The sequence below is a fragment of the Nicotiana tomentosiformis genome, chromosome 12 (assembly GCF_000390325.3).
Source record: "Nicotiana tomentosiformis chromosome 12, ASM39032v3, whole genome shotgun sequence".
NCBI classification, from domain to species: Eukaryota; Viridiplantae; Streptophyta; class Magnoliopsida; order Solanales; family Solanaceae; genus Nicotiana; species Nicotiana tomentosiformis.
Genome location: NC_090823.1, coordinates 123,049,549 through 123,068,405, shown reverse-complemented (window position 1 = coordinate 123,068,405; position 18,857 = coordinate 123,049,549). Strand labels below are relative to the sequence as shown.

At 35.8% G+C, this 18,857-nt stretch overlaps 3 protein-coding genes across 6 annotated transcripts; 1 reads left to right on the top strand and 2 right to left on the bottom strand.

Moving 5' to 3' along the window:
* Window positions 1–1,470: 1,470 nt before the first annotated feature.
* LOC104104449 (uncharacterized) lies at window positions 1,471–6,087 on the top strand. Its single transcript, XM_009612533.4, has 5 exons — window positions 1,471–2,275; window positions 3,331–3,483; window positions 5,401–5,496; window positions 5,577–5,729; window positions 5,852–6,087. The coding sequence occupies exons 1-5, from the start codon at window positions 1,754–1,756 to the stop codon at window positions 5,984–5,986; spliced, it is 1,059 nt and encodes a 352-aa protein (XP_009610828.1). The 5' UTR covers window positions 1,471–1,753; the 3' UTR covers window positions 5,987–6,087.
* Window positions 6,088–8,947: 2,860 nt separating this feature from the next.
* On the bottom strand, window positions 8,948–12,071 carry LOC104104452 (uncharacterized). The gene is made up of 2 exons (XM_009612537.4): window positions 10,939–12,071; window positions 8,948–9,802 (listed from the first exon to the last, which is right to left on the bottom strand). Exons 1-2 carry the CDS (start codon window positions 12,069–12,071, stop codon window positions 9,064–9,066), a joined length of 1,872 nt encoding a protein of 623 aa, XP_009610832.1. The 3' UTR covers window positions 8,948–9,063.
* A 1,729-nt stretch (window positions 12,072–13,800) lies between these two features.
* LOC104104450 (uncharacterized) lies at window positions 13,801–17,108 on the bottom strand. 4 transcript variants are annotated; one of them, XM_018773529.3, is made up of 3 exons: window positions 17,090–17,108; window positions 16,548–16,718; window positions 13,801–14,542 (listed from the first exon to the last, which is right to left on the bottom strand). In XM_018773529.3, exons 2-3 carry the CDS (start codon window positions 16,707–16,709, stop codon window positions 13,985–13,987), a joined length of 720 nt encoding a protein of 239 aa, XP_018629045.1. In that variant the 5' UTR covers window positions 16,710–16,718; window positions 17,090–17,108; the 3' UTR covers window positions 13,801–13,984. The 4 variants fall into 4 exon arrangements, with proteins under 4 accessions (XP_018629045.1, XP_009610829.1, XP_009610830.1 ...); XM_009612534.4 differs by lacking the exon at window positions 17,090–17,108 and adding an exon at window positions 16,807–16,886; XM_009612535.4 differs by lacking the exon at window positions 17,090–17,108 and adding an exon at window positions 16,817–16,886.
* Between the last annotated feature and the right edge of the window lie 1,749 nt (window positions 17,109–18,857).

Sequence of the window (18,857 nt, the reverse complement as noted above, 5' to 3'; positions counted from 1 at the left end):
AGACTCTAAGCGTTTGCGATACACCTCACGCGAACGCGATGAACACTGCTGCCAAAGCTTCACTAACACGATTAACCTTACGTGATCGCATAGAAGAACGCTCAAATTCCCAGCTGCCAACCTCAACACTACGCGAACGCGATCCTCCATACGCGAACGCGAAGAGGACTTATTTCCAACTCTACGCGAACGCGGGACATACTTCGCGATCGCAAAGAACAATTTGTTGCTGCCATCAAAATACACTACACGTTCGCGACACTTGCCACGCGAATACGATGAAAGACTGAGACACCAGAAAACCAGCAGGACACAGCAGTGTAAACATGAAAGAAAATGATCCGAAATCAATCCGAAACACGCCCGAGCCCCTCGGGACCACGTCCAAATATACCAACAAGTCCCCTAACATAACACGGACCTACTCGTGGCCTCAAAACACACATAACAACATCGAAACAATGAATCACACCTCAATTCGAAATCAATAAACTTTGAAACTTCAAGCTTCCACAACTGATGCCGAAACCTATCAAATCACGTCCGATTGACCTTAAATTTTGCACACAAGTCACATTTGATATTACGGACCTGTTCCAACTTCCGGAATCAGAATCCGACCCCGATATCAAAAAGTCTACTCCTGGTCAAACTTTCCAAAAATTTAACTTTCGCCATTTTGAGCCAAATTCAACCACGGACCTCCAAATCACAATCCGGACGCGCTCCTAAGTCCAAAATCACCCAACGGAGCTAACAGAACCATCAAAATTCCAATCTGAGGTCAAATGCTAAAAAGTCAAACTTGGTCAACTCTTTCAAATTTAAAAGCTCACTAGTTGAGAATCATTCTTTCAAATCAGTCCCGAATAACCTGTAAACCAAAACCGACGATTCACACAAATCAAAATACATCATACAGAGCTACTCACGCCCGTAAACTATCGAGCAAAGTATAAATATTCAAAACGACCGATTGAGTCGTTACATCTTGACTATACAACACTTAGCCCCACATTACTTTCAATAAAAGAAGAAAAAAAAGAAAGAGAGGGTAAATGATTTTTATATCCTTTTATAATTTGAATAGAAAAAATAACTCTTTAAAGATTACTTGTTTATTATTTTTAAAACTTTTGTAAAAAAATAAAAGAGTAAATACCCTAGACCCTCTAAACTATTACGATTTTGCTGATTATTTATTTAAACAATCTAGTATCCCCAAAACCTCCTAAATTAAATTCCTCTATATATTAAAAAACTCCTGTTGTATTCTTAGAGGTATGGATATACGTTCCTAATTAACTAAAAAAACGTGTCTTATGGTAGGCATGACTATTTAACTTAGCATAAAATTTTCCTAATTTTTTTTGTGTCCTGGTTACCTATTTAATCTATCCGTTTTTTTTAAAAGTTGGCCTGAATTATATTTCCCTATATATTAAAAACTAAGTATAAAATACATATGCAAAATAAAAAGAATGCAATCCACGGTGAACAAGTGGGGTATTTTTTTATTTTATTTTGGCGTTCTCTGGCAGAATCTGCTACTCCTATCTCACACGTTCTCTCTTGGTCTCAGGTCTCCACAATTCAATCCTTTCAGCTCTGTTTCGTCTTAGTATTCTTTTTCCTCAATTCTCTCTCTACAATCAATCACTATTTATTTACAGTAAATATAAAATCATATTCTTTCATCACTGTATCCCTGTTCTTGTTCGGCCATTTTCCTGCACAGTTCTTTCTAACCGCCATGCCTATAACAAACCAAACAAGAAACACAAATTCCAGAAACCAAAAGAAGCAAAAACCCATCTCAGAAACTGACCCTATGTATTCTATTAATCCATCAACTCGTTCAAAATCCACCATTTTTTCTCTCCTTCACACACCCTTTTCACCCACTAACCCAACAGCACAAATCTTCAGTAAAAAGAAGAAGAAGAAGTTTACATCATTTAGGGGATTGGGTTGTAAGGCAGCTACATCACAACAAGTCTCTCTGCCTTCTGCTATTATTAGGACTTCAGCTGACTGGGAATCCTCCAAAGTCAAAAAGAAGAAGAAAAATAAGACCCTGAATTTTGTTGGTGGAGATTCTTCCATTATTGATAATAACCTCTCCTCGTCATGTTTGGCTGCTCCTACTGATGTTTGGTGTGGTCCTGGAATTGGATTAACTACTGATGCTGCTTCTGTTGATTTTCTCGTTTCAACAAGGCGCCCCCTTTCTGCTAGAGGCAGAGGTGATATTGAGAAGATTACTCCCAGGGAGGTATTATTTATGGAAAATGATACCTTTGGCACTTTTGTTTTTCAATATTTATGGAAAATATTGTGTCTTCTGAATTGCTTCTCATGTTTTTATGCCACTGTTACTACTGACAGTTTCTTTTAACTATGATTCTTTTAATGTTACTTAAATATTGTGAACTATTAACTGGTGCGACTTATAATACTTTTTAGGTTTGTCGTTTGCAAATAATATGAACTTTATTTTAAAAAATTTAAATAATCTATGCTGGAATTGACACTGAAAATTGCTGATTTGACCATAAAATGGAATTGGAGGGACTAGCCAATCGTTTCCTATCATTCATGGAATGAAACGGGTCCAAATGGAACGAAATAGATATTGAGAATTCATATAGTGACCCAACTGGTTTGGCTTGAGCATAGTTGATGTTGTTATTGTTGTTTTCTCGCATCCATGGTGATGTCATTTGCTTTCTATGTCCCCATACTTGGTTTGTTTTTGTTGTTGGTCTGCACAACTAATAAAGTAACTGATTTTTTGGTTTTGGATGTGCCCTCGAACTGTCAAGTCAAGTGTCTTAAATCAAGTTGAATGTCAGGGATCAAGCCACTTTTTGGTTTGTGAGTTGGCTAATCAATACAGTGAAATTAGGTATAAACAGGATATTCTTGCAGGAAGACGGTTTCTTATAATGCTTGTCTGTCAAAGGAATGGCTTTGTTTCCCTTACAATGTCAATAGTCACTATCCATGTTGGTTATGTCATGTAGAAATCATCTTTCAGCAAATAATTCAAGTTTTGAATCGTCTAAGCTACAAGATCCATCAAACTTATGATATTTGCTGTTCAAATCTCTCATCGTATTGTGTTTGTCTATTCTACTCTTGTCGTTTTCTGCCTTGTGGGTTTGGAACTGTTGAAACTGTCCTTTATTTGTTTTCTCATCATTGTGAATTTTAGAGTAACTTTTATATTTATCTGCATTTAAATGTATAGATGGTGAATGTTGAGTACAAGGTTTACGTGTAAATAAATTGAAGAATATTCTACAATTTCATTTCCTTTTTCCACAGCGATCTTCATCTTCTGCGCGAAGAATGATGAACCCAGAAGACGATCCTTTTCTTGATACTGAAACTCTGGAAATGCAAAGCTCCCGAGCAAATTGGTTTGGATTTAGGCATCATCGCCATTCTCACTATGGTTTTCCTGAAGGGCTTGCAGAGGTTTGTTCATACATACCATACTGCCTAATTTACAGATAACATCTATCTGTCTGCTGCTGCTTTGCTTTTTCTCAAGAAGATTCATTACTCCTATCTTGATACCTGAGTGAAATTATGTTTCCTCCTGTACTTGAATATCTAGCCAATGACCTATATTATCCTATCTGGCGGTCTTGTGAGTGCTTTATTATATTTTAAGATCATCATTTTCTTTAGTAGGAAATGTTATTAGCCATTCGTCCACAGTTTTGTCCAGAAAATTCCTAGAAAACACCCGACCAAATCAGTTCAGTATAGAGGCTTTACATATTCAGTTCGGTGATTGGGACTTTTATCTTTTTGGATTCTTTAATTATTTTTTCTTTTCGGTGCTTGGTAGAACTGCCATTGTGTTGAGAATGCCCCTTAGTTTTTGGTGCCACACATAATCTAATTAGAACCATGAGGAAATGGTCAAGCACATTGCATCACAAGACTGAGTTCACACTCTTGAGCATGCTTGGCCAATGCTGTCAGAGTTCAATTGTCAACTTATGAAATTTAGCTGCAGTAGAATCAATTAGCTTTTGCACTTCCATGAAGCATCATCACTTAATCGGATTCCTTTTGTTGGAATAGCCTTAATTTGTTTAATCATCTTGAAAGTAGCTTGTTGCAACCCTTTTCTTCATAGTTTACCAATTAATGTAGAACAACTAATCATGGGAATATGGGATATTGTTTGCTTAGCTATTGAAAAAAATTAGTGGCATTGCCTTGTAATTGATGTTCCCGGTGATTTTGAACTCTTAAAATGTTTTGAAAAGCTGATAACAACAGGAAATTCTTTAGTGAATCCGGTATGCTTCTGTAGCAAACTCAAAACTGCAAACTATACTAGCCAACTTGTTGGTGATGTCTTCAAGTTTGTTGCCCGTGTACAATATAAGGGCAATAATGCCTGTTGGAAACACATATGTAGTACCAGGAGATGACATTGGTAATCAGAGTGATTGATTCTGCTGAACCTGACTTCCTGAAGTCAAGTAACAAAGTAAATATAAGGTATATGCTTGTTGGTTTGATGGCTGCCAATCCCAAGATATGATTTTGAGATAATATAAGATGGAGCAAAATATTTTCCTGTTAATTTACCATGCCATCGTAATGTTCTTTTCTAAGAATTACATGAGTAGACTTGATAGAGATGCCATAGAACATGTACAAAGTTGAAGTACCCTAACTTGAGAGTGTCAATGTACTTGCAAATAAGTCTCTGATGAGAGTAATGATGCTGAAGCAATAGTGGCAACCTAGGTTAACAATGCCTTAAGCTTGTTCGTTATTGTCAGCACATAGCAAGCACCCATCCTATGTGAATTGCATCATATAGTTTGCGGGTTCTATCAGTATTTACTATATAATCATATGTAAACCTTTCAATTTAGTACTATTAGATGAGCTTTTGGTCACTGCTATCTATTGAATTCTGTGTGGTAGCAATATAGCATAGCACAACGGGAATGAATCTTTTTTTTTTTTTGATAAGTTAACATTCAAAGTGGAAATGAATCTTTAAGTGTTTAATGTTAGAAACATAATTTTGAATATTCTAGAATTACTGAGTGCATGCATGCATTTTGAAGTAATTCATGTGACTTTTGGAATTTCTATGTGATCAGATGCATAGCTTTTATGTTATCTAGGTGGCCAAGTTCATAGTTACGGTGTGAAAGCATTTAGTAGGATTGAGTCTATAATTATCTTTTAGTTCCTATAAAAATCCCCTTTGTAATTTTGTTATGTTAGAGTGGAATTTCAATATATTATGAGGTGAACTTAATGTCTTTGTGCCTTATGTATTTATGAATAGCCCACCTTATATTCCAACATAATGTGCATGAATTGGTGGTGTGATTAACTGGAGTCTACTTGCAGATTGTGATGCTTCAGAATAGTCTTATGGGAGGAAGAACAAATGGTCTTGATCGATACCGGAGCTGGAGACTTGATGTGGATAACATGTCATATGAGGCAAGTCATTCAATTGCGCAGATCTCTCTGTCCTTGTAACTCCCATCTTTATACTAACGACAACTACCCTTTGCTAACAGGAATTGCTGGAACTCGGTGATAGAATTGGATATGTGAGCACAGGATTGAGACAAGATGAGATAACTCGATGTGTCAGAAGAACTAAGCCCTTCTTTTTGAATAACTTATCTCATCTGCGCACAGAAATGGAAAAAAAGTGTAGCATCTGTCAGGTTTGTGCTTAGTCAAAACTTTCTGGACATTTGCGTTTGTGCTCTGTCTCGAAACCTTATTTTAAAGAAAAGTTGATTGCTCTAATAATTAAAACTATACTTTTCTGCTTTTCGAAATACAGGAAGAATATGAGGCTGAAGATGAGATGGGGAAGCTGGGCTGTGGACACTTCTATCATATTCATTGCATAAAACAGTGGCTTATGCACAAAAATAGTTGTCCTGTTTGTAAATCTGCAGCCATACCTGATAGCTAGTTTTCGAAGAATTTTTTGCCCTCATGAACCTGTTGTTTTTGTTTTCCTTTTGTATAGCTTTTATGCATGCAAGAAATTCCATTTATGTAGTTCTTTCTCAATTACTTCCTGAAGATGATGGCTTTTTTGTTTGGACAGCAATCCAATATGGGACAGCTAGAAACAATGGGTCACAATTTTCTGGTTGTCTTTTAATTACAATGCATCATACAAAAACCAACCAGATATTGAATTCTTGCATGTGTTGCAGATATGTGATTGACAAGAGTGGGTTGCTCTAGTGTTGAGCACTCTCCACTTCTAACCAAGAGGTTGTGAGTTCGAGTCACCCTAAAAGTAAGGTGGGGAGTTCTTGGAGGGAGGGAGCCGAGGGTCTATCGGAAACCGCCTCTCTACCCCAGGGTAGAGATAAGGTCTGCGTACACACTAATGAGATTATACTGGGTTGTTGTTGTTGTCTGCAGATAAATCTATTGTCACGGTGACAAATTCGTATTGTGAATTATTTTATGAATTTTGTATGAAGATAGCTTTGATTTAAGGGGAAAAATGCGTAATGGCATATAAAGTTAGTGTATTGTTACAAATTGGTAACTAAAATACCTTCTACAAGAGTTAAAGATTAGTCTCTTGTGACACCTTAGGCGAATCCCACATCGATAAAACACGGGGAGGTGCTGAGTATATAAGTAGACAAGCCTTAGACCCTAGCGATGCGTTTTAAAGCCGTGCGGGCTTAGGCCCATAACGGACAATATCACTAGTGAGCTGATTTGTTACATATGGTATCAGAGCCACTCCGCGTGCGACTGGATATATAAGTAGACAAGCCTCAGACTCTAGCGACGCGTTGCTTAGGCCTAAAGCGTACAATATCACTAGTGGGCTGAGCTGTTACATATCTTGTGATCAACAATTACCTTTGATTTTATAGAAAGAGTAGCTTCTGTGTAGAAAAATGTCAAGTCTGTCATTGTCCTCTTATTTAATACAAAAATTCATCATTTGCTGCTTTTTGTGGACCTTTTAAACGTGCCCGGGAATGAGTCAATTGCCACTATACAGTAGCTTCTGCCAAAATACATGGGACCATTATCATTTATTTTCTGATCAAGTTGTTGGACTGGAGGTGCCACATAAATTGTCATTTGCAAGAAGCAAAATATCAGCACACACTTACCCACCCACTCCTCAACAAATTAAGAAAAAAAAAAAAAAAGAAAGAAAAAGAAAAAGAAAAAGAAAAAAAAGGAATCTTATGTTTGTTCCTTACCAACAAAATCAAAAATCTCAAAGAAAGCACTAGTTAAATAATAAGGTGATATTGTGCTTGACTAATGACCGTTAAGCTGTTTCATTTAGTTAACATTTCCCTAATTTGAGCAGTAAGTGTGTATTTGAAAGAAAATAAACTTACAAATGCTTCTTGTTTTTCTGCGTTGTCAAATATTTTGGAACAAATTCAGTTTAACAAATTAAATGACAAATAACATGGACGGTGGTAGTATTTCCGAAAACATGCAATTAGCCACTGACCTTAGCTAGGAGACCTAAATCTATAGCTTGTATGCAACATTAGCTAAGCTAGAATATCCACAGCTAAAATGTACCTAGGAGAATTCCTTAGCCAAATATATCTTTAGCGTCAATGTTAATTTGGCACTTTTATTAAAGAAATTTTGCGTTAGCTAGGGATTGCCTGATGATGATGAGGGACAAAGACACTTGGAAAATGTTCCACTCCCATCTTCCCCACCTAAGAAGCTTGATTTAAAATCCTTTGAAATAAAAAACCAAGTTCTGATTTGCATTGGTCATTTGGAAATGCTATCACAGTGGCACCATTGAATCGTGTGACCGTCTTGTTTGAAATTTTGAGTTGTTAGAGAGCACACTCTTTTATTTGCTTAATTATATCTTCGACATGCACCACACTGGTCCAACTGCTTTACTCTCCATTTTTTTTTATAAGAAATAGCTATTCCTGAATTCATGAGTAAATCAAACTGCTTGTAGTTGTATAACTTTTCCTTGCCATAGACATTTATGACGATGATTTTGCTGGAAGCTCTTTTCCTACCTTATTAGTTAATAACAACAACAACAACAAACACACTGACTTTCCACAAGTGGGGTATATGGAGGGTAAGATGTATGCTGTCTTACCCCTACCCTAGAAGGGCAGAGAGGTTGTTTCCAATAGACCCTCGGCACCTTATTAGTTAAGAAATGGAAAATGTATCTGCACATTCTGTTCATTAGTGCCAAGTAAAGTTTACTCACTTTTGCACTTTCAGTAAGTCAAAATTTCAGTCTTGCTCATCTTCAAGCCAAACAGGCGATTGCTTTCTTTGACAGTATGTGGAAATCATGTCCTTATGAAAGTAGTATGCAGCTTTATGTTGGAAGCTAGCAAATATATCATAACTCTAAATTCAATGACAAGAAGTATATATCATGTTGTATTCTCTGTTAATACGATTTTCCTTTGGAATCATTTGAGATAGGTCATGTTACAAAGAAATAGTTAATTATTTTGAGAGAAGCTAATTTATTGAAGCTAGCTGCATTAGCTCAAAGATAACATTTTTCTCCAAGCTATTCCCTATTACCTAAGTACTATTTAATTTTCTCAATCTAATCAGTAAATGCAGCACATCTTATATACTCAATTTATCAACCTGTTCCTTTTTATAATTGATAGATTTTGCACCGAAATCCTATTCAATGGTATTGAAGGAGAGCTCCATATTAAGCTTCTACTAATAAAAAACCTGTGCTATATACTTACCTAATAGTATCGATGCGTTGGTACGATTAGATGTGGTAACTAATTGAGATAATCATGATAGCCCATCTGATAAGCAGAGAAATTTTCCGGTCTTGGATTCATCTAACAGGTTCTTTATTATAGAATACCAATTATTAAGACACACATACATGTAGAAAAAGAGAGAACAATACATAGGATGCAGTTCCAACACTGATCTTAAATTGCTTCTTACAACACCATATACTAGTCTCCGCAGCTAGTTGTGCTGAGGCCTGTTTTTACTACCTGTTTTTACTCAAAGAGGCTACGAGGTTATCTTTTGTGAAGTAGTATTCTCCGCAGCTAGTTGTGGTGAGGCCTGTGAAAATAAAACTGCAGTAGGGGTCATTGTTTGATACTGCGAAGGAAATGGTGGAGCTGAATGTTGAGCGTAGTACACCTGATCATGCGTAGGGTGAGAATATTCATAGCTTAAATTAGCATTGGCAGTGGAAACAGCAGCCAGTGGCTGTGATGGAGGAGAAAACTGGGGAAAACCACAATATTGTTGCTGAAATTGACTAGTAGGAACTTGAAGAAATCTTGGAGTAGCTGGGGTGGCTGTTCTGTAGTCATTTGCAGCCATTTCAGGTTTGGAAGATGTAACTGTAGCATCAGCTATATTAGATTGCATTGTCATTTGCGGGACAGGAATCAAATACAATTGATATTGCCGATCCATTTGTTGATGAAGTGGTTGCTGGGATGGAGTTACATACATTGGACAGTAAGGTGGAATTGTTATTGAACCTGTTGCAGTATGTTGGATGTAATGGGCGCCGGGTGAAATGAAGTGTGGTTGCTGGTACAGATTTTGCTGGGAAGCCTGTATGACTACAGATTCTTGAACTTGTTGCATCTGACTTTGAGAGTTTGTGTCGCTACTTTTATTCCTGGAATCAGTTACTGCAAGAGGAAGGCTGTTTTCAACACCTGTTGCTGGAGATGCTTCTTGGTAAATCGTGTGTTTTGCGAGTGAAGTAGCTGAGGCAATGCTGCTATCACTGAAAGGCAAAATGTTGGCAAATTATACAAAAGATATCTTAGTTGACAAAGTTAAAAAACTTTTTCAGTATTCTACACTAAAACATGCTTAGGGCTGTTCATTTGGATCGGATATCCGAACCAATCCGTTCAATTTCGGATTTCGGATTGGATCGGATTTCGGATTGTGTTTATTAAAATTTCGGATTCGGATTGGTATAATTTTAATCCGATCCGATCCGATCCGAAATCCGAAATTATTAGGGCATGCATAAATTCTAAACTTTAATTCGGATAATTAGTACTTCCTTTATATTTTCCTCCAAGTTATTACCTTTACAATTGATGGATTTAGCTCTATTGGCACCATAGTACTCTCATAATTGTATAAACATGAATTTTTCTTACTGTATTGCCTCTTTTACAAAGAAAATATACATATGAGTTTGGAACTTTGAGGCATAATAATCCGATCCGAAATCCGAAAATCCGATCCTATCCAAACTTTAAAATCCGATCCGATCCGATATTAATTCGGATCGGATTGTATTTTCTAGAATCCGAAATCCGAAAATCCGATCCGATCCATACACAGCCAAATAGGTGGAGCAACAAAGACCTTTTCTTCTTTTCTGGGATTATGACTACTCTTTATGGGTTACTTCGACTTTTGATATGATTCTTATAATCTCCCTACATAACTTGTCAGCAAATCTATCTTCATAAGGTAGGGGTAAGGTCTGCGTACACACTATACTCCCCAGACCCACTATGTAGGATTATACTGGGTATGGTATGTTGTTATTGTATAACTTGCATTGTTAGCAAAATGAACAAAGATGTAACGGCCCAATGTGACACCCTAGGCGAATCCCACATCGACAAAACACGAGAGAGATGTTAGATATATAAGTAAGCAAACCTTAGACACTACCGACGCGTTTTAAGCCGTGCGGGCTTGGGCCCAAAGCGCACAATATCACTAGTGAGCGGGGCTTGTGACACCCTAGGCAAATCCCACGTCGACAAAACACGGGAGGGATGTTGGGTATATAAGTAAACAAACCTTAGACGCGTTTTAAAGCCGTGCGGGCCTAGGCCCAAAACGGACAATATCACTAGTGGGCTAGGCTCTTACAAAAGAGGACATTCATACCTTGCTACAGAATCAGGTGATGGCAAGTTGTAACCAGCACATTTTGAATCAGGTGATGGTAAGCTATAACCATCTCCATTTTTCTTCTGAATTGATAGTGACCTCAATAGGAGTTTCCGGAGCCTAGTAGGTGCACCGTGATCTGTTTTCTCATCATCATTAGCAGCTGCAGATTTCACAAAACCGGCTGATAACATAGCATCTGCACCACCAATTACAGTAGGAAGAGCTGGTGCTACAGCTGCATGCAAATGATTATAACCATCATCCAGTTTTTGTTCATTTGAAGCGACATTAATATGTGAGAACCGTTCATATAACCCAAGAATCTGATCCTGGAATGTCGCCTTCATGTGATTATCTTCAACTTTAACCGCAACAGGAAGTAGATTTCCGATAGATTGAGAGGAAACAGTGGACTCAAATGATGAGGTTGTATTAACCAAAGGTGAATCAGGCATTGTAGAATGCACTTCTTGGATAGCATTCGTGGCCAAATCTGCAAAAGAATCATTCTCTGGAATGTTGTGACGTTCCAGCAAATTATCTACTGCAGCTGAATCAGAGAGTCCTCTGGAAATAAAGCCAGCATTGTTAAAAGCATCAACGAACCACGTTTCGGACTTGGCATCATCAAGAAGGCAACCCATAGAGGCTACAGTTTCTATCTTTTCAAGAAACAGGAATAAGCGAAGACGAGAAGGTTTCAAATTAGGTGAAACCAACATTGCGCGATCATATGCTTCAATCATATGTTGCAAGTCCTCATCTGTGGTAACTGATACAAGTGAGTCAAGGTCTTCATTAGGAAGCTGATACTTGAAAGTGAACTTGTTGCCGTTGAGGAGGGTGTGTGAAAGGCGAGCATGGACGTCAGAGAGGGAGGAGAGGCGATCCACCACCACAATACGAGTGTCACCTCCAATATAACATAGTGATTTATCGTGGGGACGGGGGATAATGTGACCCCCGTAGCTGCACATGAGGCGTAGCTTGGCACCAGGGACGGGTGGCAGAGGCCCACCCCTTGTATTGTTAAGGCGGGAGCATGAGGAGGAGCGGTTAGAATCCAGATAGTTTTGCTGGAAAACAGTAACTGGAAAGGCAGTTGGATGAGAGGCCAGTGGATCCATTGATTTTAGGTAGAAAGTTTACTTAAAGATGAGCTGAAATTCTGTGGACTTAATTGAGGAGAAGCAATGTAAAACAGTAGTACCAAGCCCTGTAAAATTCTTTTGTACTGACTATAGAAGCTTAGGTTAAATAATGCAAGTGATAGTTGTGGTTTTACCTTTCATCAAAGGCCAACAGCAAGCATATGATGAGGGAAAATGAAGTTAAAAACACTTCCTAGCAACGGCTAAATAATAAAGCATGGAACTTGATTTTATACAGCTTTATTTTACTCTAGTTCTTGCCAAAGTACTAATAGGACTTATGTAATCTTGAGTGGTTATGTAAACATTAACTAGTTGTAACTTGTTGTAACATGTTATTTATTCACAGTTACTAGTACCAGTTTCGTGATTGAGTTTTAAATGAATTGATAGTATTAAAAATATCTATACATATCCATTCTCCCGAGAAGGAAACAACAAGTAGTAGTGGCATAAATAAGAAGTTAATTAACTTCACAATGGCATACAAATCTTTGCATTGTTTATATACATAAATATACTTTTAACTACTTTATTCAGGATCATTGCATAATTGCAAAATAAAAATTTATTGTGTTAAATATTTACATCAAATCAACAAATGCATGGTACTGATTTTTTATATACATTTTTATTATTTATCCATGATCTTATATACGTTGTCATCAATTTATGACTTAACGATAATATATTTAATGTGATTTAATGTAAAGATCAATGTGTAAATAAATTTAATTATTTGCAAATTAATGTGCAATGTATGAGTAGTTGCGAGGTATATATAGTGGAGGGTATTAGAAGCAATCCTAACTTCCACGAAACATTTGCTTTCGTGCGGCGGCCTTAAGATTTGAGAAGTTGTAGTGACTGCGTGAAAACCCAAGAAGCATTCACAGTGAAGAATGTTTTTTCCCAAATAATTTTAATAAGAGGCTCTCATTGTTCTTGGATTCATGAAAAGCGGCTAAAATCATGGTCTGAGATGGCTTTTCCTTTATTTTTATTATCCATTTGTATTATATTGTTACTTTAAATGCAATATTCGTTTTGATTGTTACTTAAATTTTATTGTATTGTATCATTAAATTGGTTATCGTACGTAATGACGAAAAATGTCGCTTTATATAACGACTGATTTGGTATGATCACGTCGTTACCTTGCCTTTTCTCTCATCTTGCCTTTCGTTGTTATTAAATTAACTTATTTTTTCTTTTACCACACCTACATAATAGTTCTATCCCGAAGAAAATAGTACTCCCAACTTTTATAGGATCTATTCATAATTGAGTTAAGACTTAAGAGCGGCATTAAGTTTGGGAAAACACACAAAAAGGAGAAGATAGAAAAAAAAAATTAACAGAAAAGCAAAACGATCACGGGATAATATAACAGTGGCACGGAATATTTTTGAATCTATGCACATCTAAATTATGTTTCTTATACATTATACCAAACAATCCCCAGTGATTGTCAAGCCGTGAAAATAGCCTCTTACCGAAATGCAGGGTAAGACTGCGTACAATAGACCCTTGTGTTCCGGCCCTTCCTCAGACCCCGCGTATAGCGGGAGCTTAGTGCACCGGGCTGCCCTTTAATCCCTAGTGATTGTCAACAGTTATGTGGCAAGTGCTTTTGTGTGACTGACAAAAAGAAGCAACAATTGTCCCTCATGTACATACTTGGGGGCAACATTCCTTCTTCAAGTACAAGGGAAGCTATAGATATTATATGAAAGTGGAACCACTTGAATATAAATTTTACATAGAAAACCAAATAGGTGAAACTTATTAGTTACAAAACCAGAGTAACCTTCCAAATAAGACACTCATATCTTATAGGCTAGACTCTGAATATACCCTCCGTGAACTTGTTATGCCATTAACAACTTCTAGAGTGGATGGTTTGCATATTCCAAATCAGTTGCCTTCCTTTCATTTCTTATAGATTGACAGTGGAGATCCCTGGTAAAACTTGTCGTGGTATCCAAGAAGTATAGAACGATCGACATTACACAGCAACCTATAAACATGGGTATCGGCCCAAATATCCAAAGGAAGAGAGGAAACGACAAATAAAATGCTCGTAGTCCCAGTGACCAAAACATGCTCCCTCGGTTCAAATTCATCGCGACATACTCTATAGATTCAGATCTGTCTTTGAATGTAGGCAAAGTAGCTAAGAAGCTAACATGGGCATAGTACCTGATGGATTGAACATTGCAGAGAAATGCAACAAGAAAGCAAAGCAAGATGGTAAAAAACTTTATAGAAGACATCATAGGAGTTTTATTCCCAAACAGTAGCTCCGAGTATGTAAAGCTTGATTTGTTGCTCACAAATACGCTAATGATTGAGCTGAGAGTAATTGCAGTCGTCGCCAAAAGGGTAGATGCCATAATGTTGTTGCGTATAGTTTGAACTGCCAGAACTCCGTTCTTTATTGGATCCTGGATACAGTTCCCTCAAAGTCAATTGACAATCCATACCAAACTGATGGTCAATTAATACTGATTGTTCTTCTACTAGAAGAGAGCATAATAATATGCTTATTAATCTATAGCACATCAGCGGAGGAAAAAAAAATAGAAATGCAAAACTTCGTCATTGATAATTTTTTTAGATAATCGACATAATACATCCATGTTGGATAATTTCTGCAAATCAGAAGCTGGTTTATTTTTTCTTTTCACATTTTAGACTCTCTTCCTCCTTCCTTTTGGCAGAGAGTAAACCATGCAATGTTCCAACTAGTAGTATCTGGCTGACTGCCAAATATATTGAAAAAAAAGTTATATAAACCAACTCGACAAAAGTTGCTTCCAGTTAGTATTCCACGAGAACCAGAATACTCGTTTCTCATAATCAATTATATTTAAAACTTATACGATGTATACAAACTTATTCCACAATCATGTTAGTTTGATAACTTTCTGCAATCACATACTCTTCTAGTATATTGCAATTACAATGCAATATTTCCAACTGAAATGAGGCAGCATTGAAGGCATTACACATACTCAAAATGCCAGTCAAACTTTCTTATTAAGGAAAAGGTTTCTCACAGGAGCCAAAAATAATTCCACCACAGAAAGTTCATTTATTGAAAACTAAAATATGCAGCAATACTCTATATCACTATATGAGTTGATCAAAGACCAACTAGCTGAAAAGATTCCTCTTATGTTTATTGAATGCATAATTTTCTCTTCCACTAAAGATTCACGTTCATGCTCTTTGATTGTTTAAATAAATTCATATTATTAATTGATTCATCTCTTCAGTTACCAGGAAAAGAAGCATGACCAGATATTCCTTTTTTTAAAATATATCTATCTCAATGGTGATGGAAGATTCTTAATCAGCATCATAGAAAGTATAAGTACATTAAACACTAAATAAAAATAAAATGGAACATATGAAAGATTAAGGAAAGAAGAGCAATTGCATGAGACTTATTAGGATAGATCTTTGAGAAGAAAAGGAACTCTTGAAGGAAACTAAATGCTATTACAGAAGGCCTGCAGTTCAATTCTAGTAGAAAAACTTCACGGTTAATCAAAACAAGTCTTGCATAGCAAAAAACGAGACTAGAGGGGAGATCTTCAGGAAATGGTAAGATAACACTTGCAGCGACAAGCACTTTCTATTCAGTGAACTACATAAAACAAGGATAGATATTACACTATATGTGGTTATTCACTTTGTGTATTACTTAGAGGAAGTAAATAGCAAAATAGTGGAAAGCGGAGATGTTGTAGTCAAGTTTAACATGAGGCCTTAAGTTCTCTTGCTCAATAGCACACTGCAAAAATCACCAAACTAGGCATTAAAAAACATATTCAAAAATTAGGCCTTTGTTAATACTAGCTCCCTAAGATGAGAATCATTCAAGCACTTGTTTTTCCACTTTCTCAGAACTACCCTTTGCAGCTTTATATTCCGCAGCTGCTCAATCTTTCACTTTGAAAAACCAAAACTTGGATATCATGGACTTCCTCACTTTCTAAATTGCACTTTCCCCATTTTTAGCATTTCCATATCAATCATCGAGACAATCGATCAATCCAGCTGGTTAGCTTGGACTATAATATTTCTTTTACAATGCGAAATTCCGAGGGTCAGGGGCGCACGAAATAAAAGCTTAACAAGGATTCGAACCATGAAAGCAGCCACTGCATTAGGGCAAACTGCATACATCACTTGTGCACCGGGCTAACCCTATATTAGCTGGGTTGGTAATGTTATTCTTCTTTCATTCGATTTACCTAGACTAGCTAATTACAACATTCTTTTCTACAGTTTGAATCTTTAAGCAGCTCAAATCATAATGCTAAACTGTACTTAGAGAGTAATTATTACACTGCAAAAATAACCCCAAAATTTGAAACCATAATTTCATCAATATCTCGGACATAAAAAAGAAAACTAAAAGAGGAGAGAAAGGAGACTAACAGTCATAACGGAGAGGACCCAATTATGGCGAGACTCAGAATTAATTCCAATGACTGTTCTTCTTGGATACCGAATTATAGTGAACATAAGCCAAGCATGGTATGATAGAAAAATAGCCAGCCCAAGAGGCACAAGCGCATAATCAAGTTGATGTTCCTCCATTTTCCTCCCCTGTAATCACTAATTAGTGTGCAGATCAAGATATATATCACCAGAATCAAAGAGCTGTACTTAGGAATTTAAATCACTAGTTGCGTACTACTTCCTACTTGTCCGGAAACAGTGGCGTGGGTGCAAGATCAGTCGAATCCACTGCTCTTTGCTTCAAACCATCTATTTGTCAAAAAGAAATTCATAAAATATTCCTAATTTTTTCTGTTGTTATATTCTTATCATTAATTATTTATTTTTAAATTATTTTTCAAGATTTTTAAAAATTTATCAGTATTATTATAAAATATATACTTTATTTATTTTTACTTAAAAAGAAACATAAAGTAAAAAGTGAATAACTATAAGTGAAGGGAGGGAGTAATCTATACCTGTACACTCTTTAGTGAGAACAATTATAAAAGATTGTAAATTGCGACTAAATATTTTTATTTAACAGAGGAGCAAGAATCTTTAAAGTCAAATGATATAATTGGGAGCAAGTATTTATTTAAAAAATTTCAGCTGAAACTAACAATTGACAAACTACAAAGTGTCACGTTCACAAGTGACACAACCGACAATAGACAAAGTTTTATAGTGTTCACATAGTATAAGGAGAAGTTGTGCCTTGTAAAAGTGAAAGTCATTACAAAAGGCAATAACCTGCCAAAAGAGAAACGTGCAAGTGAAAGTCATCGGACAGATAGGGTAAGGCTATTTTGTTTTTTTTACTATACTGTTTTCACATGTTATGATTGAGGGAAATTGAAGTTCAATTTAGGATTTATTTAGGAGAAGGAATGAGAGTCACCTGGCTCAGTTAAAACTCATGCGAGCAAATAATGGTTAGGATTTAAAGTTTTGAATTGATAATTATTATAACTTATAATATTTTTTTACATGATTTTCAAATATATAAATTAATTTTAATAAATTTAAATATTTTTGTTCGAATTTATAGTCAAAGTTAAAAAAAAGTTGACTCAAGATCTGAACGGTATATCATAATTAAGACGGAGGGAATGCTATCTTTGATTTTCTTTTCTCTTTTCCCTATTTTGTTATTTAAAAAAAAAAATCAAGAAAGGGATTAATCATCACATAGGGTGAAAGAGGGTAAAGAAGAATAAAAACTGTTACTAAATTTTTATAGTCCATTTAGGAGTGTCAAATAAATGAATTGAACTACATTTAAATTGGTCGAATTAATAAAATGGTTAGGTCATAAATCGCCTAATATTTGTTTGAATTAAGATGTGTGGACTAAAGAATATTATCATAATTCAATTCGTTCTACTCAAAATCGTTTTGCTCATGGAGTATAACTTTTGTAGGCATAATATGTTGGGACTCTCCTGAACTTGACATTTTTTATTGAATACATACCAAAAATTATTTATGATCCTAATTACCCCCGGACATGGCAAGGAAAGTGGATACACTCTCTTTTAGACACGTGCTGAAAAACAAAATCACTTTTCAGTGGTATATTTTTTAATCGTTACCATATAGTCATATACAATGATTTAATTGTTCTAATTGTGTATTTTTCCTTACGTTTTCTTAATATACCGCAAATATTTACCATAATTTTTAACTTTTAATTTATTTTTTGGTGTAACGGCTATTTATTTTACTGTGTATTTCTTTTACCATAAATTTTAACTTTTGATTTCTTTTTCGGTGTAATGGCTATTTATTTTACCGATATTTTCTTATCAAAAAATATGAACTGAATTTACCCTTTTTATACTCTTTTTTTTTTTTTTCACTTTGTTCATCTCTTCGTCCCAACTTTTTAAAGAAGTAAATCTTTTCTTAACGCTTTCTTCTCTAACCTCATCTGGCCACGGTTAAACATATATACCCATTTCAACACCTTTCTGGTAATCTGTTTGGCTTGACTTAACTGATTTCTCCTAGGAATTTACAGGTTAATCCATCAAAGTTGTTAAGAAGTTGAAAAGATAACCATATACTAAGAGTGATTTCTAGTTATTTACAAACTAATAACTGAGGAATTTCATATATAAAAACATAGAGCTATACATAAAAACATAAAGCGGTAAAAACAGGGGTAATATCTAGAAACATAATTTAGATAAAAGTAGTAATTTACATGTTTATAGGAGAGAGATTTCCCTTTCGAAAAATCCA

Coding starts and splice junctions, on each gene's coding strand:
- LOC104104452 (XM_009612537.4), bottom strand. CDS start 12,071: ATGGATCCACTGGCCTCTCATCCAACTGCCTTTCCAGTTACTGTTTTC. Junction 9,803..10,938: donor TCACCTGATTCTGTAGCAAG/GTATGAATGTCC, acceptor TTTGCCTTTCAG/TGATAGCAGCATTGCCTCAG.
- LOC104104450 (XM_018773529.3), bottom strand. CDS start 16,709: ATGGAGGAACATCAACTTGATTATGCGCTTGTGCCTCTTGGGCTGGCT. Junction 14,543..16,547: donor GGGTCCTCTCCGTTATGACT/GTTAGTCTCCTT, acceptor AACTGTATCCAG/GATCCAATAAAGAACGGAGT.
- LOC104104449 (XM_009612533.4), top strand. CDS start 1,754: ATGCCTATAACAAACCAAACAAGAAACACAAATTCCAGAAACCAAAAG. Junction 2,276..3,330: donor AGAAGATTACTCCCAGGGAG/GTATTATTTATG, acceptor CTTTTTCCACAG/CGATCTTCATCTTCTGCGCG. Junction 5,497..5,576: donor TGGATAACATGTCATATGAG/GCAAGTCATTCA, acceptor CTTTGCTAACAG/GAATTGCTGGAACTCGGTGA.